The sequence below is a fragment of the Diadema setosum genome, chromosome 12, assembly GCF_964275005.1.
Source record: "Diadema setosum chromosome 12, eeDiaSeto1, whole genome shotgun sequence".
NCBI lineage: Eukaryota > Metazoa > Echinodermata > Echinoidea > Diadematoida > Diadematidae > Diadema > Diadema setosum.
The window spans coordinates 12,547,921-12,575,500 of NC_092696.1; the positions used below are offsets into that span (position 1 = coordinate 12,547,921).

At 40.4% G+C, this 27,580-nt stretch overlaps 1 protein-coding gene across 1 annotated transcript; it reads right to left on the bottom strand.

Annotated features, from left to right (window-relative positions):
* Window positions 1-5,408: 5,408 nt before the first annotated feature.
* On the bottom strand, window positions 5,409-27,559 carry LOC140235998 (glycogen [starch] synthase, muscle-like). The gene is made up of 14 exons (XM_072315984.1): window positions 27,362-27,559; window positions 26,018-26,199; window positions 25,377-25,568; window positions 24,014-24,205; window positions 23,176-23,320; window positions 22,427-22,544; window positions 20,201-20,321; window positions 19,181-19,347; window positions 18,757-18,949; window positions 17,823-17,949; window positions 16,714-16,871; window positions 8,816-8,917; window positions 7,703-7,786; window positions 5,409-5,560 (listed from the first exon to the last, which is right to left on the bottom strand). The coding sequence occupies exons 1-14, from the start codon at window positions 27,546-27,548 to the stop codon at window positions 5,426-5,428; spliced, it is 2,103 nt and encodes a 700-aa protein (XP_072172085.1). The 5' UTR covers window positions 27,549-27,559; the 3' UTR covers window positions 5,409-5,425.
* Window positions 27,560-27,580: the final 21 nt, after the last annotated feature.

The window sequence follows — 27,580 nt, forward strand, 5'->3', positions numbered from 1 at the left end:
CCAAATAGATTCGACTTGGGCAAGGTTGACTGTAATATTAGTTCATCTCTTTCTCTGTTGTTGGCAAAAGGAATACACATGTATATGAAAATACAGTATCAATCTAAAATAGGGAATAATTGTGGAGATATACTCAGAGCTATTCAGAAACCTTTTAAAAGCACATATCTGCTAGTTATGTGTGAACATCTTACAGTACAATTGATCAGTGCATTTATAAGTAAACAGGGTTAGTGAATGACACCAGAGGTTATCCATGTGAATACACGTATATGGTAAATTCATATAAGTTGCCAATAGTGAGGTACACACATTTGACAAAACTGTTTACAAGATGTGAGCAGATGCTATTTCAGGTCTACCAAAAAATATAATACTCTGTAGCAAACTTTATCAATCACACTATTCAAAATGAAATAAAAACAAAACAAAACAAAACAACTTCCAGCAAGAAGAGGAGAGATAAAGACCACCACCCCTACTTTGTCAAAAATAAATTTGTGACATAAAACATGAATCTCTTCAAGTTATCAAAACATTAGTAATGTGAATAATACTGGCACGTCGGATGAATATACATATCAGGGACACTTAAAATACTTCTAGGAGAAAGCAAGCTACACGAAATATATATTGGAAACCTTTAAAAGTTTAGTAGAATATCACTTTTTATTAACTATTATATGCCTCATGTCTTGATAGCTCCATATGAATTTCATGTGGGGAAAAAAGAGTGAAAACTAAATGTAGAATATTTTGTGGCGTAACCGATAACCTGTGTCTCTCATGTGAATAATCTACCGTAAACTACGGAAGTACTGGAGCTAATTGACGAAGAGACAAAAATAAACATCTATTTGGCATATATTTCTGGATATTTCCTGAGACATCTTATGGGGGGAGGCAAAAAAAAAATATATAATGACTGCACGATTTGGCACTGTATTGCATCATGTCTCTTTAAATCACACATTTAACCAAAAAAAAAGTCATATGAAATGATGACCTAAATAATCATAATCTTTCAGCCAAATGCAACATTCCAATCAAGAAGAGCCATGATGAATAAAAGAGAAATGAAGTAAAAATAGAGAAATAAATCTGCCACACATTCCCACTACATGCAATAATGTCTTCGTTCCTTGTTTTCTCTGAAATAAAACTTTTTTTTAATCCTGCCATGGATTACAATTCTTTTTAATCAACTCTTCATTTGAGAGGGAGAACAATGTTAACCCTAAACAAATAAAGGTGACTGGCAGGTCAAGGACACTTCTGCTACTAGACTAGATACGTATACAATATGTATGCATTAGCCATACACCACCAAAGGTAAAATAACCTTCAACTTGCATATACGTTGTAGGTACAATTGGTACGTCAATTATCCCCCTACAGTTAAAAACCCTCAAATTTTACATTTTGTGCTGTATCTACGAATGAGGCATGAATAGAGGGTAAACTTAAAGTGTGGTACATTAATGACCACTGACACCGATTCCCAGACTCAACGATCATAGCTACTTGCATGGGCCATATCAGTTCAGCACTGGTACACAGTGTCCCACAAAACAATCTCACTTTCAGAATGGCAGCTTCTGATTGGTCGACTGACGAGGCAGAACAAAAGCTCCAGTGACTCCAAAACAAATTCTACATGTCCGCAGACAGAGGTCAGAGTAAAAGGACATTAGTGATATAGCGAATCATTTGGTAAGGATAGTCAATGAATACAGATAAAGAGTTCTCTAAACACATCCAATTGTTGTATTTACCTGTGACAGTTTCAACAATGCACTGTCATCTTTCTCAAAACATGGCTAATTGACAACTAATGTCTGAGACCACCATACAGAGCACTCCTGTTATAACGAAACAAACATGATTATAATGAATTCCGGTTACAACTAAATAAACATTCGGGCCGCATTATCATCTGATCTACAGGGTTTTTTTTTTTGTTTTTTGTTTTGTCTTGTTTTGTTTTGTTTTGTTTTGTTTGTTTTGTTTTGTTTTGTTGTGTTTTTTTTTTTTTGGGGGGGGGGGAGGGGGGGGGGGAGTATTTGTTATAACGAAATTTTGATATAATGAAAGGACACTGCCAGTCCCGAGGACTTAGTTATAACCCGAGTCCACTGTATTGCTTGAATTCAAAGAAGAAAGTGCAGGTTATCTTAGCATGCACATGCTCAGTATGTACATGAACCTTCCATGCGTACACAGTCCGCGAGTGATCTGAATTTGGCAAGGTCTTTGTAACGGTTTCAAAATAAACTATTCAGTTATATAACCCATCATTCATCTTGTGCAAATCTGTGATCAGCATCAATTCCATCATGCTATGGCCCTTTGAATAGCACCACTTTGGCTCACAACACGTCTGGTAGGAACTGACTTGGGTCAAGAACTTGCACAATGACAAGTGCAGCAGTCAATATACTCTATATATTGCCCAATTTTTTTGTAAGCACAATGGTAGCTGGGATGCAAGACAATGTATCAACGTTACAAGAGGCAACAGTTCCGCATGTCATGGATGGCACAATTATTTATTAGTCGCCTCGTGAAAATTCATGAAAATAAAACCACCACAAAATATAATGCCGTGACAGTGGCTTGCTCATCTATATTAATATTGTGTCACATACCATGGATGCACAGCATCAAATTTACACAAAATGACAGTGTTACACACAGATTATGTTGAGGATGTGCCTCCATAAACTTACAGTAAAGAGACCTGTGGCTGGTTGCCATGGTAGCAGTCAGAAATCAATGTGTCAACTGTGAGTCTTCCAAACTGTTGCTGCAGGAACTTCAAATAGGTAGAGCTTGCAATGACATCAAAGTAATCTGTGTATCGTTCCCCTGGCGCGCATGAATGCTGTTCTAAAGTTTTATATGCGGAGCAACGAGATAGCGGAGCACTCGCGTGACTGCCGCGTCATTTTCAAGTTCTCACTGGTCATCGAAGCGAACCTGTAACCGAAAATGCCTCGCTCTCAATCTTACGTTGATATCACGCTTGCAGTACGTGCTTTTACTTTATAATAATTTGGTGTGTACATGATGTGCGCTCAAGAATATAGGCATTAAGACTAGACATGTAATACAAGACATTCAAGTGCACGGCCTTAGGCGCTTGCCGTATGGAGTTGTCAATACCGGGAAGACAAAAAAAAGGGGGGCATTGTGTCGCCGTGACGTTCATGAGATGGCAACTTTTAGGTAGGGGTGCATTTGTGCTTTAACATTGTTCGTGAAGGCAGACCATGTGCCACTACAACGCCAATTTTGGCAACTCTTCCAGAGGTTTACTCCAAGGCTTCAAGCCATGATGACGACTCTGTTTGGCACGAACGAGCCTTCACTCCCCTGGCACCACTAAGTAACCAAGGTTCAGCGTGCATTTACAAGGTATTGAATGAGGATACAGTACTATCACTACATATACTCTATGTTAAAATATCTTCTGTAAACTCTTTGTGTAGGAGAGGTATATAGGCAATGATCATATATCTCATCTATTACTATAACAATTATAGTTAGCGTGCCTTAAAGGTAGTAGTCCTTTTTTGGAAAAACACTTATGGGATCTCTCAACAGTCACATCAATAGGCTCACTGCAGCTTTAAAAGTATAATTCATACAATAAACATATGCCACATCGCTCTGTTGATTTGATAATGTATTCAACTGCATGGATATTCCCCCTCAAAAAAAAAAATAAATAAATAAATAAATAAAATCCAAGCAGATATAAAAATGTCACAGTATCACTTCACAAGGTAATGCAGTATTAAACGCTTTTTTTAAAACCCAAACATTCAATATGTCAGTGCAACATAATGCTTCATTGGGAATCTAGTATACACATATTTCATGGTGTTCTCATTCTAACCAAAGAATCAACCTCTATTGAATCAAACAGCATGACAAGGCCATTAAACATTCACACCTCCAGGAAACTCTAAAACGAGCTCTCTGGTAGATGCTTGTGAGCGAAATTAATGTCAAAAGGCGATAGTAGTCCCATAATCAAGGAGGTCCTTCTATTCTTTACCCAGGACGCTAAGAAAGAATTCATTTATTATCATTATTAAAAAAAAAAACAAACAAACAAACAAACAAACAAACAAACAAACAAGTGAGCCAATTGCAGACTCTCGAGACTTTGGCGGACTGGCGTGATAATGAGTATTTTGGCGCATCATTTTTCTTTTTTCTTTTTCTCACTTCCACCACTGATCTTATTCTTCCATAGAGATATCAGTGATTTCCACCCATATGTATGCGTGCTGAAAGTCGCCCGGTTTCCCCATATAAAATCCTTTTGTTACGTCATAAACTTCAAGCTGCGCGGGTGCCTCGCCCTAGCAGAAACTAGAGCATGCACTTTAGTGCACACATGCAAACCTCAAATACGCGCATCCTGAACTCCCTACCTGCCAAAATATCAAAAATCCTTCATAAATTCCCTAAAAATTCCCATATCACTACCAAAATTTAATCATCTGTTACTTGTGTCACTCTCAACCTTTCCTGCAAGTTTCATCCCAATCCGTTCACTACTTTTTGAGTTATTTTGCACTCGGACAAACAAACGAACACACAAACCAACAGTAATGAAAACATAACCTCCTCCCTTGGCAGATGTAATAAGTTTACAGTCAAGCTTTGTAAGACCCCAATGTGAGAGAAGCACAGCCACACCCCTGTGAATGTGATTAACTGTGAAATGTGACCATTTCTGGCACAATTTAAAATTTCCAGGTCAGAAAGGGCGAAAAATTCATTCTTCATCTCTGAAGAAGTTCCACTCTGGCGTCCCCACCCTAAGGTGTTACAAATTGCAAACAAAAACACTGCAAAATATACCTTGTATACAATAATTGCAATAGATTCCACCGCCAAGAATGAGAAATACATTGTAGGTATTACCCCCTTTCACATAAAAAAAAAGTTGGCAATTTTCCACCAACGAGTTGTTGATTTTGCCAATACCAGTCGACTCGCAAAATTTGTGCAAATAGAAAACGCCACATAATGCACCACGTAATTGCAATTCATTCCAATGTCAGGAGTGTTAATGTGCTGTAGAGCGTTTTGAGCACGATGACATGGTAGCATGGCGTGACGGAAAAAAAAAGTATACATATAATACAAAAACCTGCAGTTATCCAATGAGTTTACCCTTGTGTTTTTCCAATAAGGGCTACTACCTTGAAAATGTGTTATGAATTGAATCCTCTCTATTACAACAAAACAATGTACATGATACACATACATTTTTCTTTCTGCAGCTTCATATTTGTTTTTTTTTTTTCAATTCATCATAGGAGGGTATAATATTATAATAATCAGACGATACATTTTTTCCCTCGGTGTGCCCATTTGCATCCCCCTCGCATCATCTTCCGCGTCGCTAGTGATGACCGTCGAGTTCGTCGGCGTCCTCCTCATCATCGTCCTCGTCCTCGTCGTTGCTGGGGATGGGCGTCGACGCCCGCGAGCTGCTCGGCGACGGCGGAGCAGAGGCTGCCCGAGGGTAGCGGAACATCTGCAATGAGGACAGACAGTGTTATCTCTATCACGTATCGGGACTTCCTGACAATTTTAGAGGTGGAGTCAAAAGTGGCTGGAACTTTCAATCCTAGCAGAATCTCCGCCAGAGGCAAAATGTGACTGTGCATCACAAAACCAACAAAAAGTTGGCATTAATCATGGACAGAATGTGTTAATGGAGCATGCTCAATTTCAGTTTAATCTGATAATCCCTTCACTGTTGATTGCTCCTGTGGTTTACATCCTGTGTTTTGTTTCTTTTCACCACACAGCTAGCACGCCTTAGAAAAAATTAAGTGCTTGAATAGACACTGTACTTCAGAGCCTCTTTTCACATTTTTCCAGAGTGTCTGCTTTCTTTCCAGTATTTAGATAGGTTAGGGGAATCCATTTCAATTGAGTTATACATCATTTTAAAGCTTAGAGTCTGCTCTTTCAGAATCTGCCCTTAACTAAAAATCCATGTCTGGCGACTCTTTGTTGGTTTTGTGATGCAGGGTCACAAATGACAAACAAGTAGGGAAAGCAATCACATAAAGGACTACCAGTACTCACAACAACCACAGTCAGGGGAGGGCTAGGGACACAGAACAATGAAAACACTAAAATAGGGGTGGATTAGGAGTCAAAGGCAGGAATGGATTAAAGCAAGGGGGTGGGATCTTTTGACCCACCCCTTTTGTTTTCTTTGTTCTGTGTCCCTAGCCCTCCCCTGACTGTGCTTGTTGTGTGCAGTCCTTACATGAGATTGCTTTCCCTACTTTTTCGTCCTTTTGCCTCAGATGAACACTCTGCTAGGATCAAAAGCTCAGGCCCCTTTTGACTCCATTTTATTTGATTGGCTCGCCACTATTGAATAAGCAGTTTTCAGCAGCTTTTTTTTTGCTAATTTAACAAGGGGTCCAATTTGCGACTGTAAAGTACAGCAATGGACAGAGAAATCAGGATCATTTCCTCATTTTTGTGAAAGTACCTGTAGATATGTGGGAGGGCACTCATAATCCATGCACATGTTTGCATATCATGACGCATTATCATGCATCTTGATCATGTATTACGCATACTGCATAACAAGACATGTACTCATGCGCATTGCATCACATTATTGTATGTCAGGATCGGAGTTAATACTTTATGTGTTGTTAAATTTGCAGACAGCAATGACTGGTGAAAATTGCAGACAGCAATGACTGGTGAAAATTGAAAAAAATGAAATTCCTGCAAAATATATGGTATATACAGTGACGAACTGCAGTAAGACGGTAATGCATTATCAGTATAAATGGTACATCAAAGCATAGCAAGAACGCCTATCAAAAGTCTCAGTAATTCCATGTTAGAGTGTGTTCTACATTATTTCTCCTGCAGTCACATGAGAGTATTGTACACTACCAGGGGCATTTAAGGGTCTGAGAACCTTAAACCTCTCTATGCCAGAGACTTGGACAGAGTGTACAACACTACATTTTGTATGTGCCTTTTCCTGTTCCTTATCATTTGTGACCCTGCACCACAAAACCAACAAAAAGTCGCCAGACATGGATTTTCAGTTAAGGGCAGATTCTGATAGAGCAGACTCTAAGCTTCAAAATGATGTATAACTCAATTCAAATGGACTCTCCTAACCTACCTAAATACTGGAAAGAAAGCACACACTCTGGAAAGATGTGGACTGAGAAATGAGGCTCTGAAGTACAGGGTCTATTAAAAGGCTTAATCTTTACCAAGCCATGCTAGTAGTGCCATAAAACGTTCACGGTCACATATAACCATACATTTTGCAAGTGTTATGCTGTTACTCATATGTATACAAGGTGTATGTACTAAAGAAGCAATTGGCTTACTAGAATATCTGAGAAGCAAGATGACTATGATATAATACAGATAGATAGATAGATAGATAGATAGCTAGCTAGCTAGACAGAGAGACAGACAGACAGACAGATAGATAGATAGATAGATAGATAGATAGATTGACAGATAGATAGAAAGATAGATGGATAAACATATAAACATTTACATATTGAGGGAGAGACAGATAGAAAGAGACACCTCAGTTCTCGTTCTGTCTTTTGTAAATGCAGTTTTTCTCACAAAATTTGAGATTCTTTTTATTTCTTTTTTTTTTAATACATACCAGTCTTCCCTCTCCATTCTCAGCTCTTTCTAGTAGTTCAGGATGAGTTTTGCTCAGCGCCACGTAGCGGGCCTTGCGGTAGTACTGTAAGAGGTCAATAATGTGTACAAACAAAATATATAAACCCTTGTGACTTCATTCTGAATATGTACAATCAGAATCACAATCATCATTATGTTCATCATTATCATTATTATCAATAGCAGGAGTATCATAATTATCACCATCATTACGATTATCACCTTCAAGATGATCAGCATTCTCATCAATATCATATTCATTATGATCACCATCATCATTACAATCATCAATATCATTATAACAATAATGATCACCATCATTATAATCATCACCATTATCATAATCATGATCATTATCCTCATCATTACTTGGATCATCACCATTATCATTATTATCATCATTATTATCATAATCAAAATCATGGAACCCCTTATTGGCAGCAAAGTAGCCATCCTGTACTTTAGTACAGGAGTTGCTTTGAAAATGATAACACCTCTAATTCCGGTTTCCATATTCAAGTCATTTGGGCTTGCAAGCAAAGGTACACATTGACGATTCATCTGCAGACAATTTCAACAAAGGCTTTATGAAGTTAAGGTAATAATTTTCAAGAATCATAGATACCATGACTGAAAGCACAATTCAATGTACATACAGTACTTTGTGTTTACTGCATACCTGCCAACATTTCAAGATGAAATATCTTACTCGTGGATTGCAAAAATCTTATTTTATATGCAAACTGAAGTTGAAAATCTTACTTTCGGTCAAATCTTCAGAAAATACACATGAAAGGTATATCTAAATATTTTTTTAAAATCTGATTTCTCTGACAGAAAATCTGATTTTGCTATTTTTAACGTAAAAAGTTGAATCTGATAAAATCTTACTAGTTGGCAAGTATGTTACTGTGACTGCCATTATTACTAGTTGATATCTTGTTAGTTTTGTTCACTGGTGGGGGGCCTTGAATTTTTTTTTTTTTTTTTTTTTTTTTGGGGGGGGGGGGGGGGGGAGGGTGAGGGTGTACTTGAGGCGACTTTGACTTGTCGGGGGATACTCGAGGTAGTCGACAGAGCATGCCAGACTCACCACACCAAGGTTCCTCCAGTCTAGCAGCTCACTCAGTCTCTCCGTACGGTTTCTCTGCAGGATCCGCTGCCTGCGGTTCAGCCTCGTGAAGTCAAACATGTACTGAAGAGAACAACGGCAGTAGGGGGGCTCTGTTATGCTGGGTTTCCATGATATTTGCTCCTGTGACAATTGCTCCCATGAAATACATGTATCTACAAGCTAAGCCAAATATACACTTTACCCACAAACATAACCCTAACCATAATCCTAATCCTCACATTAAACTAAACCCACAACCCTAGCACAGCTCAAACCCTAATCCCCAAGTCCTTGGAGAAAATAAGACAGGAACAATTGTCGCAGAAGCAAATGTTGTGTCACCATTATGCAGAGCATTCAGAGACTTCTGTGTGTTAACAGTGACAGTTAAGGTGTTTCACAAAGGATTTACATCAACCTTGAAGTTGAAATCAACTTAAATTGATGGTATGGTGAGTGTGTCTTCAATGATATTCTAACTTCCAAATGAAGATGAAAATCATTCGAGACTGCTTCTTACAGCCATTAAAGATACAGTTTACCTTTGGGAGCAGTGATTTTTTTTTTTTTCATTTTTGAGTTATCACATGTGATGCATATGTAAGGTCAGTCGTATCACAAAACATCCCATCATATAACTAGATTTATAAAATGGGTTCAAGAATGTAGCCATTTGGAAGCGCTGAAATGAGTCACGTGTGCGTGCATTAATTTCTTAGTAAATGCACGGCCTGACCAGGGAGGTGGAAGAGTCTCTCTTCCACCTCCCTGGCCTGACGTACGTCACAATGTTTACACTAGCAGTGCGCACTCAATCAGTTGTTACAAGTGCGTCACGCGCTACTATACGCGCTGTCAATCCTGTAAACAACTTCTAGTTCGGGCCGCGGGCTGCCACAACAGCCGGCGGCCTTTCTTGTGCATAACACGTGGCGTACGTATACTCTTATACATACGTACAGTACTTATGTGCGGGATTTCCGAGTGCGACGTGCCTAAATGTTTGGGATGAACATCTTCAGACATATTGACTTTTGAGCGAGTGCTACATGTAGCTGACTGGTATTGACCCACAAAGGTACGTGAATAATGCTGTTAGTTTTCGACCCATTTTATAAAACAAATGATGCACAGGATTATTTTGTGGCGTTAGTGAAGGTGCGGCGCACTCTCGAGTATTGACAATGGTTGCAAACATGCACTCGGCTGCGCCTCGTGCATGTCGCACCATTGTCAATACTCTCGAGCGCGCCGCACCTTCACTAACACACTCTATCCTGTGCATCATTTGTATAATATTGCTACGGCGACTGATATGCCTCCGCCATAATGCATGGTTCTCCTAATAGGTCTATAGTACAATGTCTTGACAATGTGTGATGACAGTTTCACACAACTGGCAAAATATTAAAATGACAGGTTTGCCACAAATGTGCTGAATGTTCACTTTCCTAGAACTAGGTTCAATTGGATGAATGATTAAAAATGTCAGAGTGCAGGTATTTGGGGAACTGATGATTTTTACTTGACTTTTGACCCTTTTATAAGTTTATGCACTGAGCAATTTTCAAGGTATTGAGAAAAAGTATAATTTCAGTATCAAATGGGAAAATAGCATTATCTAAACCTGGCCTTTGACCTTTGACCTCACAGTTCCAAAGAGAATCACTGTTAGGTTGAACATGCATAAATATGTAAGTTTCATGATGATACCTTGAGTTACTTTTGAGATATGGAGGAAAAAGTGCAATTCAACACTTTCACTTGACCTTTGACCTTTGACCCTAGACCTTTTGGCAAGAAACTTCCCACAGAATATATATCGGGTAATACATGCATACATCAAGTTAAAAAAAAAAAACAAACCTTCAGGCATTGCATAAATATAAGGAAAGTAGTGATATTTTGAGGAGTTGACCGTGACCTTTGACCCCCTGACCTTTGAACCATGACCCCCAACTTCCCTAGATAATCACTGCCCATTGGAACAAGCATACATACTAAGTTCCATGAAGATACCTTTAACCATTTGCGAGATATGGAGAAAAACATGAATTTTCAACCTTTTTTTTCACAAAATAACCTGTGACCTTTGACCTTCAACCCCGTGACGCTAAAATCCAAGCAAAGTATTATCCCCCCAGGATATACCCTCATACCAAGTTTGATGTAAAACCACCACACGGTTCTTGAGATATCGACAAAAACAAAATGGGACGGACGTACGGACGGACGGACGGACGACCCGAAAACATAATGCCTCCGGCCACTTCGTTGGCGGAGGCATAAAAAAAAATTGGTCACGAAGCAAGGCCAGCGTCGCACTCACAAGCAGACCCTGTTAAATTTACTTTTTCATGTATAAAGACAGAACAAGCGAGGGCACCATCACCAAAAACAATAGGCGTCTTCGTTTTACCATAACACACCTTCATGCCAAATTTGAAGATGATCTAAGAAGAACTGCAGCCAGTAGAGTGCTCACAAGAAAATCTCTGCGGCGGACGCGGCGCAACGAGGCCAAATCCATAGTATCCTCCGAACTCAGTTCGGGGGATACAATGAGTGGATGACCTATATGTCAACACTCAGCATACTTTCACACCCCATGATAGCATACTATGCAAATGATATGCAAATGAGTCCATTATACCCATTGCATATGGATATGAAAAATTGAAAATACTGAAAAATGTGAAATACATACACTTTGTATGACTACGTTCCTCTTTAACTGGAACATTTTCTCTGTGTGTACAGCTAAAATTGTCACCTACAGAAACATTCAAATCCAAACTTCAAAACGTTACCTATTCCTCTCACACTGAGGACTATAATTGCAGTCTATAATGTTCGGAACAATTGTATTCTTTATCTGGTATGTGTTTGTTGTTGTTTGCCATTTTCTTCTCTGTTGTCATGTTTGAACATGTGTTATATCTATCTTTTCATTTATGAAGCGCCATGAGCACTAAAAAGCAGACCTGTGTGCTATACAAGTAGCCACTATTATCATTATTATTATCATTGCTACTTCTACTACTATTACTACTACTACTACTACTACTACTACTAATACTACTACTAATACTAATGCTAATTGAACTCTGCAATATATCTTGTAAAACTATGTCTGCTGATTCTTTAACTCCTTTACATGTATCAGTGTTTTTTTGTGAGTGAATATATGCTACTGTCATACATCGTATAGTACATGTGTGAATAATGTGCACAGCTATTAATATTTACCAGGTACCATATTTTTTCCTTTCATTGATTTCACATTTTTCACAGAGGAAGACATTCAAAACTACAGAAGCACTCTGAGAGCGCAGACCTCCGCCAAGCATGCAGCTCATTTCCACCACTGATTTTGTTCTTCCATAGAAGTGATTTCCACCCATACATACTTATAGCATTGTGTGCTGAAAGTCGCCCAATTTCCCAATATAGAAGCCTTTGTTACGTCATAAACCCTCAGCTGCACGGCGCGCCTCGCCCTAGCAGAAACTAGAGCACGCACTTTAGTGCGCGCATGCAAACCTCAAATATGCGCAGCCTGAACTCCCAAGCTCATTGACCCTACCTGCCAAAATATCAAAAATCCTTCATAAATTCCTCCAAAATTCTCAAATCACTCCCAAAATTTGATCATCTGTTACTTGTATCAATCTAAACCTTTCCTGCAAGTTTCATCCAAATTCGTTACCTACTTTTTGAGTTATTTTGCACACAGACAAACTATTTAAACTAACTAACTAACTAACTAACTAACTAACAAACAAACAAACAAACCAACGGTAACGAAAACATAACCTTCCCCCTTGGCGGAGGTAATATCACAGTAACAGCAGATTTGTGACAGAAAAAATCTACTTTGTCTGCAGATTATCCTATCATTATTTTGATAGCAGGAATTCTAAAGAATTTGATAGGGTTGGGGTTTTAGGTGGTATGGAATTGTTAAATGGTATTGTTAAATTCAAGTATCAGAATGGCTAATCACTTTCGACATCCAGCTGAATCCCTGCTTGGCAAACTGCTTGGCACACTCTCTTATTGCCACAAACTAGCATTAGACTAACATGAAAACATATGAGTGGGACTGTAAGGACAGCAGCAATTCTGCTTAACCCACCACCTAGGCTTCAGTTTCTGTACCCGTTCACATGGGTGAACCAACATTTAAGAATTTTTAGCTGGCAGAAATGTATCAATACATTGCTTTAAAAGTGATTGCTATACAGAATCAGAGCGTATGTGAGTTTTGTCCTGGCAGCTCATATTACAGGATATAATAGTAGTTGTTGAATTCATGTTCATGGAATACAGCAGTGAACACAGAAATGTACACATGCACGTTACATGATCAGGAGTTGATATTTTCACATGTTGTTAGATTTGCAAATAGTACCCAGATCGCAGAATTCCCACAAATAACCCCAGGAAAACAGGTATGGTATGAGGTCTCATTAATAAAGATTGTCTTTGATGCGTTTGAGGTGACAAAAAATGATTTCAAGTATCGAAACTAAATGCAATCGTAAAATTTGCTTTGTGTTTGCTCTGTGTTGTGGGCTGCTCAGGTACAGCCCTATCGCGATTTATACAGCGACTGGGCTGTGTATAGTTCGTGTACAGTGTATTTATATAATATGCACAACCCCGTACAGTGTATTTACATAATATGTGTATGCACAGGCCTGTCACATCATTATCACAGCAAGTCATGACTGTGTATAGTTAGTGTACAGTGTACATGTATTTACATAATATGCACAGCCCTGTACAGTGTACAATGCACAGGCCTGTCACGTCATTATCACAGCAAGTCATGACTGGTACTCTTAGGGGGTGTTGCAAGAAAGTTGCAATTAATCGCAACTCCACTTTCTTGCAACACCCCCTTAGTGGTCTCAGTCTGGCCTTGGGCCAGCACTTAGGCTCCTGGCCTCGGCCCGGCCTTGGGCCCCGTGAGCCCCTGGGCCCCTGGGCCACCGGGGCCCCCTGGGTCACTGGGCCTGGGCCCACTTGGGCTATGGGCCCCTGGGCCTGGGCCCACTTGGGCTATGGGCCCCTGGTTCCGGGCCATGGCCCGTGGCCTTGGGTCCGGCCTTAGGCCCCGCCTTTGGCCCGGCTGTACTTTGTACACGGTCTATGGGAAATCAGGCTTGTCTGTAACTGTATAATTACAAATAATTACAAATAATCACAAATGATCAACAGGTCCATACTACATAAAGGATTATATGAATATATGAATATATGATTATATGAATATATGAACATATACAATGTATGTGAATATATATTATTGTAATATGAATATATAAATGTGATCAGGCATTCTGTTACGGTGTCCGATCTGCAGTCATTCACATATAGCAAATTTTATGCATGCATAAATGGCATACATTCATGTGTACAGTACGCTACTTGATTGAACCAGCCAATGGAGAAAGATCACACCATCGAACAATACTTGAAAGACATGTACAGTTCAATGACTCAATGCTTGTTATAAGCCAGTTCGGAGTTCCACTCTGTGCATGAGCAGAAAAAAGGTCATTCGGACCAACAGGCACGTTGGTTTTTAAAGTCACTGGGATAAGCGTCTGTGATGTATTATTATGTATAATGATTATTCATGTAATCCTTATAAATGCTGCTTGCCAGCACATCCACCTGACAGCAAAGGTGGTATTTGGCAATATCGAAAGAAAGAGGTTGTTCTTACATTCAATGTGAGATAATGAAATGGATGCTTTCAAAAGTGTTAATTGACGGATCTTTCTGGTCATCTGGTCTATGCGAGTTCATTCTTTGTTTAAGCAGGATTGATGAATACCATAAGTCGTTACGTAAACCTTATGCATTATGTTGCTCTGAAAACGAGTGAAGAGCCCCTTAACCGACTGAGAAAAAAGAAAGGTCATTCGGACCAATGTGCCCATGAGCTAACTCCGAACTGGCTTATTATGAACTCTGCAGAGGTATGCAGCCCTCTTCAGATGGAAAACATACAGTTGGCTATCAAACAGAGCTTGCAAAACCATCAACAATTTATTGAGTTGGATGTGTGTGAGTGAGTGTGTGTGTGTGTGTGTGTGTGTGTGTGTGTGTGTGTGTGTGTGTGTGATAGAGCTACTTGGCTTGTTTCCTTTGCATGCATCATCACAAATTCCCGAAGTCTGAATAAAGTGAAACCAAGACCTTCATATAGATGTGCAGCATTGTAAGGTGCTGGATCAGAGCACTACCATAAGATTGACACCATGGCGGGAATTGTGCTAACAGTGTACTATCCTTCCTGAGCATTTATGTTAAAGTGTACCAATACCCTGAAAATCACATTTTAAAAAATAACCTGTGATCTTTGACCTTCGACCCCGTGACCCTAAAATCCAAACAAAGTATTATCCCCCCAGGATATACCCTCATACAAAGTTTGATGTAAAACCACCACACGGTTCTTGAGATATCGACAAAAACAAAACGGGACGGACGTACGGACGGACGACCCGAAAACATAATGCCTCCGGCCACTTCGTTGGCGGAGGCATAAAAAACTAGAAATGTCGCTACGGCGACTGGTGTATGCCTCCGCCATAATACATGGTTCTCCTAATAGGTCTATAGTACAATGTCTTGACAATGTGTGATGAAAGTTTCACACAATTGGCAAAATATTAAAATGTCAGGTTTGCCACAAATGTGCTGAATGTTCAATTTCCTAGAACTAGGTTTAATTGGATGACTGATTAAAACGTCAGAGTGCAGGTATTTGGGGGAACTGATGATTTTTACTTGACTTTTGACCCTTTTATAAGTTTATGCATTGAGTAATTTTCAAGGTATTGAGAAAAAGTATAATTTCAGTATCAAATGGTAAAATAGTATAATCTAAACCTGGCATTTGACCTTTGACCTCACAGTTCCAAAGAGAATCACTGTTAGGTAGAACATGCATAAATATGTAAGTTTCATGATAATATCTTGAGTTACTTTTGAGATATGGAGGAAGAAGTGCAATTTAGCACTTTCACTTGACCTTTGACCTTTTGACCTTTGACCTTTTGGCAAGAAACTTCCCACAGAATATATATTGGGTTATACATGCATACATCAAGTTTTAAAAAAAAATCCTTCAGGCATTGCATAAATATAAGGAAAGCAGTGATATTTTGAGGAGTTGACCTTGACCTTTGACCCATGACCCCCAACTTCCCTAGATAATCACTGCCCATCGGTACATGCATATATACTAAGTTCCATGAAGATACCTTGAACCTTTTGCGAGATATGGAGAAAAATATGAAATTTCAACCTTTTTTTCACAAAATAACCTGTGACCTTTGACCTTTGACCCCGTGACCCTAAAATCCAAACAAAGTATTATCCCCCCAGGATATACCCTCACACCAAGTTTGATGCAAAACCACCTCACCATTCTTGAGATATCGACAAAAACAAAACGGGACGGACGGACGGACGGACGGACGACCCGAAAACATAATGCCTCCGGCCACTTCGTTGGCGGAGGCATAAAAAATTTTGCAATAAAACCTAAAATATAGGGAAATATTACTGTGTTTTGTATTAAACCATAACTGTAGACGGTTTAGTCCAGAAACAATTTTATCATATCTATTGTTCATATTTGTATATCCAACAATACTTGACATTGATTATCCTTATAAAAGTTTTTACAGTGGTTGTTTCTATGCCTAACTCACACTTCGGAACTATTTTGAAACACCAAATCTTGGTTTTTGCTTCATCTGCAAATGGTAAATAATGCCTTTGATATACAAAATAGAATAAGTGACAAAAGTATTTTAGTTTTCTATGAATTTTGTTAACAGAGTGACCCTCACCCCAGCCAGCTGTTGGATGGACTCATCGCCGCTCTTGAACCGGCGGTCGACGATGTAGATGCCGTACGACGTCGGATCGGCGACGTGCTCCGCCATGAAGCAGCCGAAGCCGGAGAGGTTTGTAGTGACGCTAGGAATGCCCATGACGGTGCACTCAGCTGGGGGGGGGGGGGGGGGGGGGAAGGGTGAGGCAGCGTCACTCATCAAACTGATTGCTGAATGTTTACATGTAATCATCTGACAAACTATTTTCGAAACTTTGAACTACACAGATGACAGTCTTAAACAAAGATTAGTGTGGTGTGACATCATAGATCATTTTGTCTACTGATTTTCCAATGACATGGGCAAATGTTCTCTTTGAGTATTCAAAGTTAAGGAATTTTTCCCTCTTCCTCCAGAAGAAAATGTTGAATTTCTTATCCAAACCCACAGTATCATATGTATACGACAGTCTAGAGGGTTTATGAAACCTTGAAAGAAAAATCAGCACAATACAACACAATGCAGAAACAAAGTATATTGTGAGTCAAACAAGACAGAATGGGTGGCACAATAACACGAAAATCCCCCATAGGGCATCTCTGTCAAAGTTTAATCACAACTTGAGTACCAAAAGAAATCAAAAGTTAATTGTTCCAAAAGGAGTAAACTTCACATTCATGATGGACGACAGATGGATGTCATTTCAGATCCTTCTAGCCAGTTTCCACTTTCAGAGAGTACAACAAAAACTTTGTGACCCTTTGTCTCAAGTTCAAGCTCAAGTTCAAGTTGTTTTATTCCATCTCCAACAAATTGAGGATACAATGAAATGTTTGGATATATATACAACTAATGCCACAAAATCAGTACAACAATGTAATGAACATAATAACATGTAATAAAGACTCAGGTAATTGTTAACAGAGATACAAATGAATGCTATATCTTTATGGTAAACTCCACAACACACTTCTACACAAGTCCAACTCTGAACTTACCTGGTGCAACATTTCACTTCTGTGGTACTGCATGATAAATAATACCTTTACCTTGCATCTTGCATTAACCACATCCCCCTCCTCAACCCCTCTGCATCTACACTGCCTCGCCCACCCTTCACTCACCAGGGGTGTAGCCCCAGGGCTCATAGTAGGACGGGAAGACGCCCAGGTGGCACCCACGGACAAACTCCTCGTAGTCACAGGCAAAGAGCGGGTTAGTGGAGGACAGGAACTCTGGGTGGAAGATGACCTGGATGGAGATCGAGGGATTGACAGAAGAATTGAGAGACTTGGCAGAATTACTGAGGGATTGACAGAAGAATTAAGAGACTTGGCAGAACTGGAATGATAATGCGCCTTTGAATGTTGCCACAACAGATATATGGCGCTATACAAATGCTGTGGATCATCATCATAATGAGATGTATTTCATGTTTATGAGTGCATACATCAGTCATCAGAACATGTGAAGAATGACAACAATATGAATGCACTAACCAAATGGGTAGCATGAAAAAAAAAATCTCAGTATTCGGGCAATTTTAGGCACTCTGGAAGTATTATGCCAACTAACAAGTCCTCACACGTAAATCGAAGCAAGACCTTTCACAGACAAATGACTGCAAATCATTTCATAACAAAATGTAAGAAAAAAATGGCACACTAGAAGAACTAAAAGTGAAAGAATTTGCAGTGGAGGCACTGTAGCTTAGTGGTGAAGAAAACAGACTCCAAATCTTACGGTTTCTGGACCCAATAAGTCTGTAGCAGCTGTCGTGCCCCTATGTAATGACACTTAATGTAGCTCCTTTGCCTGGTCTGTGTGTGTGTGTGTGTGGGGGGGGGGGGGATTTGAAGCTTTCAGTTCCGTATTCACTTGCCTACCAACATAAAATGGCTAGCTTAGCGGTCACATAGAATAAATCCAAAGGTCAGTCCATCCAAAAGGACAGCAAATGAAAAGAACACGACAGTAGGAGAGCCTTAGAGACAATCAAAACGTTAAATGTCAGATTTTTGTCATCATCTCATGCCGAAGGTTAGGGGCCATTCATACCTTGACACGGTCGTGCCTGTTGTTGAACAGCTGCAGCCGTCGTAGGTTGCACAGGACGGGGTCCAGATGGTCGTCGAGGACGTTGTGCGTGCAGATCGGCGGCAGGTTGGGGCGCTGCGAGGCATAGATGCAGCGCTTGAGCTTTACCAAGTCCTCCGAGTGCAGCAAATTTTCTGCCTTGATGACTTCCCCTCTGAAAGAGCAAATGGATTCAATCAAACCTCTGAATTTGTAGTCTACTTATCGACTGAGACTTGACACATATTCAACCCCCTCAATATTCCCCCCCCCCCCCACGTGAGCTTGATCAGGAACAGCTGTTTCACGCATGCACAGAACAAAATTTTTCACCTAATGAGCGCATCACACGATAAACATCATAAATCAAAAGCTTGCCCCTAGCATCAACATGACTCCTCCTTACTTCAGTGCTGTTTCGAACAATCTCTGCCCCATCTTGGTCTGCAGCTCGGCCACTGTCTCCTTCAGCTGCTTGCAGATGGCCTGGCCGCGCAGCGACTCCACATTGAAGTTGTTCGTCTTCGTTGGCATGATGAGGAAGGCCACCACGGTCATCTCGCTCTTGGAGGCCTGCCGTGGGGATACGACAATCATGAAGAATAGTCACAGTAGATCCCAAATCAGTCATGTCTATAATACAGTGCACTCCCTTTATAACAAAGTCCCCAGGACTGGCAATCGTGAAGAATAATCACATCTCCAGACCTCCCAACCTTGCTGATTGAAAATGGGGATGATTAGGCTTAAAAGTAGGAAAGAAAGAGCAGTTCCCACAGGAGTGTGTAGTAAAATTATCCAGAAAAATAAGAAACTTCTGTTGAAACAAGAGCTGGGAATGGTCAAAATTAGGATTCTTTCCTCCAAATTCAGTATGGTTGGGAGGTCACATCTCAAATTAGTAATGTCTTTTATCAATACTCCATGTACACCTTGTACACATAAAATCTGGAGGGGGTGGGGATGATTCAACCCAAGTTATTGATTAAAAGATTGATGGATTTCTTGGAAAATATGTCTCCATAGCAAAATCCATTCTTCATATCTCTGACCAAAAAGGAGACAGGTAAACATTGCTGCTTTCATAAATGCTTCAATTAATATTCCTGGGATTAGAATTAATCAATGCTTATGGGACCACAATTAAAGATCATCTTTTCATTATCATCACATCATCATGATTTTCAAGATTATTTTTTTTAAATCTCATCACTATCATTGCAACTACAATCATTACTTTCTCTGTCTTAAAAAAGAAGAAGAATCTTTAACCACTATAATTATCACCTGATGGAGTATCATTACACATGTCATAACTACCATCAACATTTGGATACAGCCACTGCCATCGTTACTTGGTCTAAGCTTGGGTCAAGTGCTGGGAATACTCACATTGAGGTAAAACTTACCTTCAGGTAAAACTTACCTTGAGGTAGTGGTTGAGCTTTGCAAGGGACTCAAGGAAGAGATCCGCCCCTTTATTGCTGTACTCGTAGCGGCCAGCGATGAAAAAGTACAGGGTCTTGTCCATGTCAAAGTCGTAATGTCTGCGAAATAGCAGCGAAAAGCACACTGGTTTCACACAGAGGCACAGTCAGTAACTCCTGGAATTATCCTTCCTATTTACTAATGCCTTCCATGCATTGATTCATCAAGATAGTATTATACAAATAATGACTGCTATGAGGGGCACAGTTAAAATTATGGTTTTCACATCACCGAGGGCCTACATAATTTTAATTGTGCCCCGAATATCAAGCTGTCATTATTTGTTTTATATACCGAAAATATAGATTCTAGTCTCTTTGACAGCACTCATAATCAACGCTGATCGACAGCACGGCGGTCCTATCATTGGTGCGTACATATGAGTGATCTATGTGTACGGGTTGTGACTGTCTCCAAAACTACTTACAGGGCACAGTTGATTCTATGCCCCGGGCACAGTAAATCATGACGTCATTTTGATAAAAAATGGGGCACAGCTATTTTCATGACTCCACTTTAACCAATCAGATGAGAGGAATCTATATATGAGGTATATAATCGTTCCTATTACTGCAAAACCTCATTCATGTATGAACATATCTCCTCTCACTAATTAAGGGAATGGTATAGTTTTAGTTGAGATGGGACTTCAGGTTTCCAATGTTTTCGATGATTTTTTGAGGTAATGAGAAACCTCTTGTGAAACATGAAAGGGTATATAACCTGAAGACGATTACAAAGTCTATTTGATGAAAATTGGTTTTCAAATGGTTGAGATATTCTACTTTGTTTTCAGATATCTCTGCCATTTCAAAATTGATTTTCATCAAATAAACTTCAAATTGTTCTTGGAATTGTATGCTCTTTAACATTTCATAATGTGGTTTCTAAGTACATCCCAAAAAGTTAAAAGCTGAATCCTCACTTTAAGCAATGTTACACCATCCCTTTAAGGACCCCTCATACTCTAAATGGAAGTGTCTCCTCCTACCGTCTCAGACAGAGTCCCCTCCACTGATTCTACAACAGTCCCCATCTACTCAACTATGGAAATGTCCCTCCCACTTATCTAGAACCAAACACTCATCCACAGAAGTGTCCCCTCCAACTCATTCAGAATTCCACCACTCACACATACGTGTAGAACCCCCTCCCATTGATGTAGAACCCACATGGAAGTGTTCCTTTTCTTTGAGTCACAAAGAGTCCCCTCTCCCTGATTCTGAAAGAGTCCCCACCTACTCACTCATAAAAATGGTCCCTCCTACTCATTCAGAATCCAACCAATCACTTTATACAGAAGTGGCCCTTCCTACTGATTCAGACTCCGCCCTCTCATGCATAAAAGTGTCTCCTACTGATTGAGGGCCCTGCCTACTCACACAGAGAAGAGTATCCTCCCATTGATACAACCCCAGCCGCTCACATATTACTACCTCCGCCAAGGGAGGAGGTTATACTTTCATCAGTGTTGGTTTGTTTGTCTGTATGTTTGCAAAATAACTTGAATAGTCGTACACAGATTTAGATGAAACTTGCAGGAAAAGTTTATAATGACACAAGGAGCAGATGATTACATTTTGGCAGTAATCCATTGATTTTGGGCAGAGAGGATCGATGAACTTATGAGCTGAAGCTGCGTACATTCGAGGTTTACATATGCACACTAAAGAGCGTGCTCTGTTCAGAATAGGCGCCGCACAGCTGGAAGCTGATGACATAAACAAGACTTCCATCTTGGGAAATTGGGCAACTTTCAGCATGCATGCATGGGTAGAAATGATCTGCTTGGAGGAGTTCTGCGCTCTCCAAGTGGTTTTCTAGTTATAGAAGTGTCCCACTGATACAGAACATGCCCTCTCGTGCAGGAACGTATCGTCGCTGGGGCGACAAGACCTCGTATCTACAAAATGTCAAATGTTCAGGAGAGCCAAAAAACATGGCGGCCAAAGCACTGTGGTGAATGGGATAGCCTTTCCTTTGACATGCCTGTGGTGGCTTCATTTTTGGAGTAAGACAGTTGGAATTTGGACAGGACATCACTTAACCCATTATTTGACCATTAATCCAGAAAAGTAATTTTCACCAAAATTGCAGATACAAGGTCTTGTCACCCCAGCGACGGTATGTCTCTTCCCATTGATTCATGGCCCCGCCCACTCACCCATGGAAGTGTCCACGCACAAAGTCACAGATCTTCTCCTTGGCCTTGGCATGGAGGTTCTGGAATTCGTGCATGGCTTGAAACTTGATGACATTGAGACCATTAGGGAGGATCACATCTACACACAAAAAAAAAAATAAAGGACGAGAATGGAACGGCAAATCAAACATGCTTTTCGAGTTCGGTTTTATTTCTGCATTCCATTTTCCATACAGAACTGAACAAAGTATTGGCATGATTACATTTATAATATGCATTACATGTAATACAACCACTACAAATGTACAACGTAAAGATATAAACCAGGGCCACACACTAACTCATTTGTTCTACTGGTCCAACCTGTCTGTGGGACCAGTAGGTACCCAGTTTTTCCATCTTTTACTGGTTCATTCCTGAAAAAGTCACTGGTCCGACAGTGATTTTTACTGTTCAGGGACCGACGGACCAGTGCCAGTGTCCAGCATTGTATAAACCAATGCCACGTTGAAGGTACACTAGCTGAGCAAACTCTTCTACAGATAAAAGAATTAGTCAGAACCATCTCCTTTCACAGGGAAGAGTGACACAATGAATATCATCTATTTAACAAGCATGTAAAGCTGAAGACCATGCATCGCTATACACATCATAATTTTTGTCACTTTTCTTCTGACTTGATGTGACAGACTTCCCCCTTTTGACAAGGATGTATTCTGTGTCTGGCTCAAACTGGAGAGAGCGCTTCCTTAGTGGCATCCCTCACTCACCTGGTCTTCTCTTGAGAAGGTGTTCGCTCTCGTCAGCCGTGATCTTCGACACGGTCGTGAAGACGTGGGCCGACTGGGCGGCCGCTCTCTCCATGCAGTATCTGTGGTAGATGCCGCGGTCACCCGCTTCCTTGTCCAAGTTGAACTGGGTAAAAGGAGGCAACAATACATTGTATGTTACACTGCTCAATAGTGTACAAATTATGCACATAACACTATTTCATAAAACAAATAATGCACATGACATCAGGCAGTAGTGAAGATAATTTACTTAATAGTAATTTTGAAACAGTGTGTTTAGGACTGTTCCATAAGTTACTATCAAGTGGATAATTCTTACTAAACCCTGACCAAGTAATGTGCATTATTTGTTCTATAAAATCATGACATAATATTAATTCCGCAGCAGCCATTTTCACAAGATTCCCAGGGCAGCACTGGATCTAAGCTAACTGGAAGACACACACCAGCAATAGCAATGCATTTACGATGCACAGGCAATGCAGCTGAGGGCCCTGGAAGGCCGTGGAATCCAAAACTTCTTCCAGAGACTTTGTCATCACAGGGATACAATGATACTTTTAGATGAAAAATGATACTACACCCATAGCCTCTGAATGATTTATGGTGCAAAATGATGGGGCGGGGAAGTGGGGAATGAGGAGGGGGAATAGTGTACATGAACTTGAACAGCCTTGTCTCTTTCTACACAAAGGTATATGCTCGAGCTTCACAGTGTAAAATAATGCCGCGCTATATGATTACTAGTACTGATGGGGAAAAACAATGCAATGATGGAAAGAGGAATGCCAAGAGCGCGAAAGAGACTCAAGCACACCTTGTCCAGGTTGTTGTAGAAATCCACGTTCCCCGCGCACAGGTACCGGCCGAGCAGCGTGGCGTGGGTGGTGAAGATCGTCGAGACGTCGATGTGCTTGAGCCGGCACAGCAGGAGGCCGATGCCGGACATCCACTCGTGGAAGTGGGCTATGAGGAGAGGCCGCTCCCACTCCTCGAATGCAGCGCGGAACTGGAGGACAAGAAGATGACACAGAGACAAATACATGCCAGTTCGATGTATCTTCTTGTTTTTTTTTCTCATTTTCATAATACAACATGGATAATCTTTTTGAGATCAAAGATTGCCTTTTTTTTTCTCACTGTATTTTTACTGGACAAATTCATTCAGACTTTGAAGGAACACAAACAGATCATTTTGTAACAAGTCATCCCTAACAGATGTAAGGACTATTAAGATCCACTATTAACAGTGGTGGATCCAGGAGGGGGCGCACCTTGCGCCAGGCGTGCGCCCCCTTTATTTTTTGCTGAAACAAAAGAAATAAAAAGAAAAAATGGGGGGGGGGGCACGTGCGCCCCCCTTTAATTTTGTAAAGGTACCTCCTCTTTACAGGTTTCCTGGATCCGCCCCTAAGTTACTGTAAGAATTCCACACACAAAGACGCCAAATTCTTCAGATCACAGACCTTTCTGACCCAAAAACAAAAAGTCTTTTTCACTTCGGAATAATAAAGATTATTTTGTGACGAGTCATAGTTCACAGCCATAAACAACATCATGGTCCATTCTACAAAAAGTTTGTATAGAAATTACACATACACTGCTTTATCAAAGAAAAGCAAAAATTGTACTTATTGTTACCAGCTACTGCTTTTTCTGACTGAACACTGCACAAGTATCATACTTCTAACCCCCATAAAAATATAACAATACACATATTCAAAAAGTCTCAAAAATGTCTTTTCCCAATAAATAAGCATGTGCCAAAGGGCGTGACATGTTCGATGGGTTAGGTGATACTACACAAGTTAGAAGTACATATCAGAAAACTTGTCAAGATTCAGGTAGAGAAAACAAACGTCTACGCCCTGGACACCAAGTTTGACCGCTGTAAAATCAGAAATTTTCCTGTGTATTCTAATTTTGCAAATTTCGCGAGAGGCAAGATTCGTACAATTAAAATGCACGAGAAAGTTCTTGTCTGCAATATATGCACTGAATGCCAGTGTCAATTTACAAATATTTCTGGTTTTACAGCACGACTTTGAGATACACAAAGAGAAAGAAACAGAGAAGGAGAGAGCCAGGGACAGAATGAGGGAAGGTAAATGGATAGTGGGCAGTATATCCAACATCACAGTCCAACAGCAGGAACAGAAAACTATGGCCCCGAGTCTTACGTCGGCCAGGAACCAGGCGCACATGTTGCCGAAGATGATGGCGTCGTTGCCCTCCTTGTCGTGCCAGGGGACACCGATGTGGGTTAGGTCCCAAAGCTCATTCTTCCAGCCGTCGAGGAACTTGGCGGCCGTGCCGATGTCGAAAAGGACGACGTTTGGAGATCCGTCGATCAGCCAGCGTCCGTACACAGCCTGGACATGTGGAAAATCAGTCAAAGAATGCGGAGACAGTATAGAGGGAGATAGTTCATGGAGCAACATGATTTTGAAAAGTCAAGAATTGCAGAAGCAGTCCTTAAACAAAACTCTGGGCCAAAGTCATGGGGCACTGAAGAAATTGTGTTCTTTCAACTGCAAGTAGTCATTCTACAATGTATCCTAAAAACAGTTCAATGTAGATGCTTACAACTCATGCTTACAGGCTGCTGTATCATACATAGTATTTCTCACTTGCATTGCACTAATTTTGACCAACTTTACAATTTTCGATTTAACAGCAAATGACCTCTCTTTTGAAAGAGCCATGGGAACATACTTAGTAGCAGCTGATAACGATGATGAGGAGGATGATAATGATGATGACGATGATGATGTAGAATTTACTGATCATACACCAATGTGTCAAGACTACTCATACATACCTTGACATTCTGCTCCTTCATTTTGTTGAGGACTGTCTTTATAATGGGATTATCCGGCTCCATGATTTCCACCTCCGTCCTGACTGTGTTCTCATTGTATGGACCCAACAGCAGATACTGGTCTCCAAGTTCGTCCACGGTGAATGCCGCTTTAGATCGTATTACAGTGTAGATCCCGCCAACTTTAGAAGGTGAGCAATGAGAGGCGACACAATTTAGGAACAAATTGCACCGCAATGCATACAAAAGGAGTGAGGACGACAACCTAAAATGCTAAATGATTTATCACTCCTGTTAAAAGTTTGCACGTGTAAAAGAATTTCGAATAGTAATGTCACTACAATTCAGCATGCTCCATCAAAGAACAAAATACATGCTAACGTCAATTACGGTACGGTCGCCACTGCGGTAAGGTCGCCAGACATTCACATCGCATGTAACGCGCGCCGCGATCAGAGATCAGGTTGGGCGACGGATTTTCATCACTCTCAAAATACATTCGTAATTCACCTTTTTCCTCCGTAAAAACACAAATAATTTTAATCAAAATATATTTTACCATATGTAACAGGTGATAAAACCATTTTTAATGCGAGGATGTTTTTGATTTAGAATGGATTTCAGGTGGCAGATTAAGGGAGATTTTCAAACGCGGTGACCGACAATGCCTCCTTCATTGAAGAGTATGTATAACACACACGCTAATAATATGTGGCCGGCTATGGGCGGCGAACTAATTCAGTGCCGATATTAGTTCGCAAGCCCGGACGTGCACAAGAATTACACACAAGTGGCGACCATACGGTAATTGACGTTAGAAGTGTTAGTCTTGTTCAAGTACCGGTATCAAATTGCATGTAATTGTAATTTATGCTTGACCCATTGAAGATGGGCTGATTTTGCTACCATATAACACACATTTTCCATAGACGCCTGCCCGAGTACATAAACTCTGGACTAGTCTTAAAAAATAAAAAAAAAAAAGGTTAAAAGAAATTTTCGACTAGCGACTCGAGTATTCTCAACATGCAACACTGTCTGTCACTGTCATGACTCATGTCACTATCCCACTCCCAGACATGATGCGATGCATTATTTAAACTTAAAATGTAGAAAATCTATGTGGGAAACATCCATTACCTAGTTGGATTATTGAAGAGCTATTGGCCAAAATAAGCGCTGATTAATTGAGTAAATAAATGTAAACAGAAAAGAACTGCAAAGATTAAAAAGATCTGACCAGCTAGCTAAGGTACGCAGCGTTTTTATACCACCACACGTATTCGCACATATTTGCCAAACATAGATGTCAAGGTATGGGACTGAGTAATGACGCCTGCTCACCCTTATTGGCCACCTCCCACGCGATCTCGAAGACGAAACGATTTTCCTCTTTAGCTGATGCCCCACGATCCATATCACCGAGAAAGTGCATTTCATCGATGTCGAGCCCCCCGAGAGTTCGAAGCATCTTAGAGCTCCGGGAGCGAACAACGGTTCGCTTCGACGACGACGACGTCTCCTGCGCCATGCTGGTTGGACTCCTCACCACGTACCTTGGAA

Bases quoted from the DNA above. Each gene is read 5' to 3' on its own strand.
- LOC140235998 (XM_072315984.1), bottom strand. From the start codon at position 27,548: ATGGCGCAGGAGACGTCGTCGTCGTCGAAGCGAACCGTTGTTCGCTCC. The intron at 24,206-25,376 runs GTAAGACTCGGG...CTTGTCCTCCAG, and splicing joins GCGCCTGGTTCCTGGCCGAC to TTCCGCGCTGCATTCGAGGA. The intron at 18,950-19,180 runs GTAAGGAGGAGT...TTGCTCTTTCAG, and splicing joins TTGTTCGAAACAGCACTGAA to AGGGGAAGTCATCAAGGCAG.